This window comes from Otolemur garnettii, unplaced genomic scaffold, assembly GCF_000181295.1.
Source record: "Otolemur garnettii isolate 467f Iridium unplaced genomic scaffold, OtoGar3 scaffold00013, whole genome shotgun sequence".
Classification (NCBI taxonomy): domain Eukaryota; kingdom Metazoa; phylum Chordata; class Mammalia; order Primates; family Galagidae; genus Otolemur; species Otolemur garnettii.
The window spans coordinates 27,961,952-27,966,375 of NW_003852408.1; the positions used below are offsets into that span (position 1 = coordinate 27,961,952).

The 4,424-nt window shown below is 34.8% G+C and overlaps 1 protein-coding gene across 9 annotated transcripts in view; it reads right to left on the reverse strand.

The window, feature by feature from the left end:
- NBEAL1 (neurobeachin like 1) overlaps window positions 1–4,424 on the reverse strand; it is a 223,551-nt gene that overhangs the window by 155,040 nt on the left and 64,087 nt on the right. For all 9 annotated transcript variants that reach the window (XM_012802289.2, XM_023510403.1, XM_023510402.1 and 6 more), the window contains exons 9-10: window positions 2,038–2,344; window positions 231–337 (exon numbers count right to left, since the gene is read on the reverse strand). In XM_012802289.2, coding sequence (XP_012657743.2) covers window positions 231–337; window positions 2,038–2,344 — 414 coding nt within the window. The remainder of the gene's footprint in view (window positions 1–230; window positions 338–2,037; window positions 2,345–4,424) is intronic.

Genomic DNA, 4,424 nt, shown 5'->3' on the forward strand with positions numbered 1-4,424 from the left:
GTGGCTGGCGCCTTAGCCACTTGAGCCACAGGCGCCGAGCCCCTTTAAAGCATTTCAACAACTGCAAATGACAGAACAATAGTTAAAGTTCAAGATAAAACTCAGGTACATAATTAAATGTAAACACAAATTTATTATAAAATTTTAATAATATGCACAAATGTGAATTAAAACACAAACAAAATAATATCTTCTTAAAATCAAAAACAATAATGATAATATAAAATTACCTTGCAGTTCTGTAGCAGTCGTAAGAGATGTTCAAAACAATTACTGTTAAGAAAAATGGCCTGAAGAACAGGCCTATCTGTGCAATCTAACATGGCTGTGATGGTATCTAGGAAAATAGAAACAAATCCTCCATGTAAAAGTGAAAGTTTGGGATCATATGAATATTTAATCATGTTTTTAATTCAGGCTTTTCAGCTAACAAAACATGTAAATGTATTAGGAAATAATAGGGATGAGGAATAGAAAACAAATTCTATAATTATCACTTGGTAAGAAAAGTAAATATTTTCTTTACTCAATTATTTAAAATATTTACATTTTATGAGTGATATATATTTCCCATGGACTGATTTAGTTGTTCTTCCATCACAAGTCTCAAGTCTAAGTGCCAATTTGCTACTAGTAAAAATAAAAGGATCTGTTTTATAATATAGTCTCATTGATATACTATTTTATAAAGTTAACATATGGTCATGAAAATGAGACTTCAGTTAATCCATTTACAATATTGGTCTGCTCTAACTTCCTACTCAAAAAATATCCCCATCCAAATCAAAGGACATTTGGTATAGGCAATACCACAGATCCTAAGAAGTCCATTTAATATAGACTTAAACTTTCTTCTTCTTCTTCTTTTTTTTTTTTTGAAAGAGAGTCTCACTTTGTCATCCTTGGAAGAATGACATGGCATCATAGCTCACAGCAACCTCATACTCCTGGGCTTAAGCAATTCTTTTAAAGTAGTAGGACTACAGATGCCCACCACAACACCCGGCTATTTTTAGAGGCAGGGTCTCACTCTGGCTCAGGCTGGTCTCAAACCTGTGAGCTCAGGAAATCTACCTGCCTCGGCTTCCCAAGTGCTGGGATTACAGATGTAAGCCACTGCTCCCAGCTAAACTTTCTTATAAACTTAAAATCTATAATAATTATAAAATATGACATGTTACATAAAAGAATAAAAACTATAAGATAAATTTCATTTTCCTATAGAAACAAATGTTGTAAGGCATCATTTTCAATAGAATTTCGATGTTCAATATTTTTTAATGGACACTACACACACATATACACACGTAAACATATAAAAGCATCTTTATGTCTTTAGAAGCCATAAACCAAAACATTAATGTGCTGATGTCTGGGTAGTAGCATATAAAGAACTTTTCTTTTTACTTACCTTAATTTCCTAGTTTAACTATAATTAAAATATATTGTTTCAATAAGTAACTGTGAGTTAATAATATTTGCATTTAATAAGAAATCATGTATGTTGGTGAGGGAGCTTGCAAAGCAGAGAAAGTGATACGTAAGCACAGAATAACACAAAACAACCAAAACAAGAGAAAAAAGAAACACACACACATACAGAGGACCTGAGGAAAAACAAAAACAAAACAGAAGCCCTCTAGAGTAAAGGCAGATGCTTGAAGTGACCTCTACAGAGATGTTATAGAGACACAACAAAATTGATTGTACGTGACTTATTGCCAAAGGTTACTACAACTGACACTTTCTTAAAATTTATTTTTCCTAGAATTTCAAAGTCATAGTTGACTTTCTTTTTAACACTGAAGAAGACTACACTTTCAAAAAAGAATATAGAGACTGGAATGTCATTGCTAAAGCAAAGATGTTAGACAAACAAATCAATTCCATATTAATTACCTGAAAGTCAAAATCTAGTCACACAATATTTGAATTAAACAATCAATACATCCACACAATGGCTTTGTATTTCAAAAGAAAATGAGACATGACAATAAAAATTAGTCTTAGAGAAAACTGTCTTCATGAAATACTTACTCAGCATTTTGATCTGTAGAGCTATGAATCGGCTTTCCCACTGTCTGGACCTTCTCTGATTAGGTAAAGCTGAATGATCCGAATTTAACAATTTAAAATAGTTCTCCAGAATAGTACTGGTTTCCACTTGACGCTGGTCAGAGCTGCTACTAAGAAGAATATGTACCACTTCCGTAAGGCACTTGAGAGTTAGCTCTACCTTCCTACCCACTTCTTCAGGATTTTCATTCTCCCAGGAATCACAATCTGCTAAAACTCGCATAAGAACTTCCATGGTGGCTGGAGAAATTGCTTGCAAAGCATTCCTCTGAAATATGGAGATAACAAAAATGAAACCCAAACCTAAATGAAATTCTGCATGTATGTAACAACAAAGAGAATTTAATAAATTTGTAGGCTTTTTATTTTAATAAATCAAAACACATAAGAATTTTTAACAGATAATTTGACAGATATTGCTAGTGTTTTGTACATATTTAGTCTTCCCTTCCTCACAGAAAACTCACTTTCTACCCCTCCTTGCAGATAAGGGTAGCCATGTAATACGGTTCCAGTCAAGAATATTTGGCATTGGACTATGACGAGGATATTACTTTACAAATAAAAAGAGAGACACCCTTTGCCCATGGCCTAGGAATGCAAACATAATGCCTGAAAGCCCCTTTATATCATGAGAAGATAAGCCCAAATATTAAAGTAGCAGGGAACAGAGAACAGAACAGCAATATCAAAGGACCTTAGTCTTTAATATCATCATTGAGCTGTTGTACCAGCCCAGAATTGCCTACATTTGGATTTCTTAAGCAAGAACAAAACAACAATCTAAAACTGGCTAAGTCTCTATCAAGTTATTTGTTGGTTACAACTCATCCATCCCAATTGATTTAGATATATAAGATGAACGGCTTATATCTGATTCTACAAGTCTATTTCTGAAAACTAAACACTCTAAGTAATTGGTAGTAGCTATATTGAGGTGACCAGTAAAACGCAAAATTAAACATATATATATATTACCATAAATTGTTAAATCAAAATATAATGAAACAGAACACAGTTGTGCAAAATCATCTGAACATAATAGCGCTTAGGCCATTAAGGCTTGTTATTACCAATAATTATCAATATAATAAATCATGTCAATAATAATAAGTACTAATATGGAAGAAACTGCCCATTAATGGCCCACCTAATATTCAATTTCCCCACCTTCCTTATTAATAAAACCCCTAACGTTTTCCTGGGCACATGGCTACCCAGAATAAAGATCACATTTCCTAAACTCTCCTCCTTCCAAGGAGGCTGAGGAAGCAAGTTTTATCAAATTTATTATATGGACATATATGCCTTCCCTGAAGTGATATGACTAAGAGTTTGGCAAAAGAGACAGGAGAGACAGCAATGTCAGCTTTTCAGCATCTCTTTAAAAGTTGGCAAGGCAGAGCCTGTAGCTCAGTGGGTAGGGCACCACACACACCCAGAGTGGTGGGTTCAAAATCGCCCAGGCCAGTTCAACAACAATGACAACTGCAACCAAAAAATAGTTGGACGTTGTGGCGGGCACCTGTAGTCCCAGCTACTTAGGAGGCTAAAGCAAGAGAATCATTTAAGCCCAAGCAAGAGTTTGAGGTTGCTGTGAGCTGTGACACCATAGCACTGTACCAAGGGCAAAGTAGTGAGATTCTAAGAAAAAAAAAAAAAAGATAGTTGGCATATGCCATTTGTCTCCTTGTTCTTCATTGCCCCCTCTATCTTTGTATCCTAAATACAAACATGATAGCTACAATTTTAGAAGTTAGAATTTCAGAATGACATAGAAGAATAAGGATGTAAGACTGACATTCAGAAGGAACCTGAGACCCCGAAAATCACAGAAGTTCCAGATTGACTCTGGACTGTTTACTACTCTTTTTTAATGAAAGAGAAAAGTAAACTAACTTAGGTCATTATAATTTTATTATTAACTGCTACCTACAGTGAATCTTAAATCTAAGTGATACACTTGTGATTTACTTAGATTTTATAAGGACAAGTGCTTTAAGTGCTTTACATATATTATGTGGTATTTACTACTTATCAATATCTTATAAATGTTACTATTCCATATTATTAAGAAACTAAAACACATGTACATGGTTTATCCAGGGTCACACAACTAGTTAGAGATGAACATGGAACTCAAAGCTAAGTAAGTCTGATTCCAAAACCCTTGCTTGTAACACAACACAAAATGGTTCAAATGTGGCAATGGGAAGCCCAGGTATGATGTTTTGGGAAAGACCAGTAATTGAACTTCAGTTGTCTATTCTGGCTCGGAGCCTGTGGCTCAAGCGGCTAAGGCGCCAGCCACATACCCCTAAGGTGGCAGGTTCGAATCCCCAGCCCGG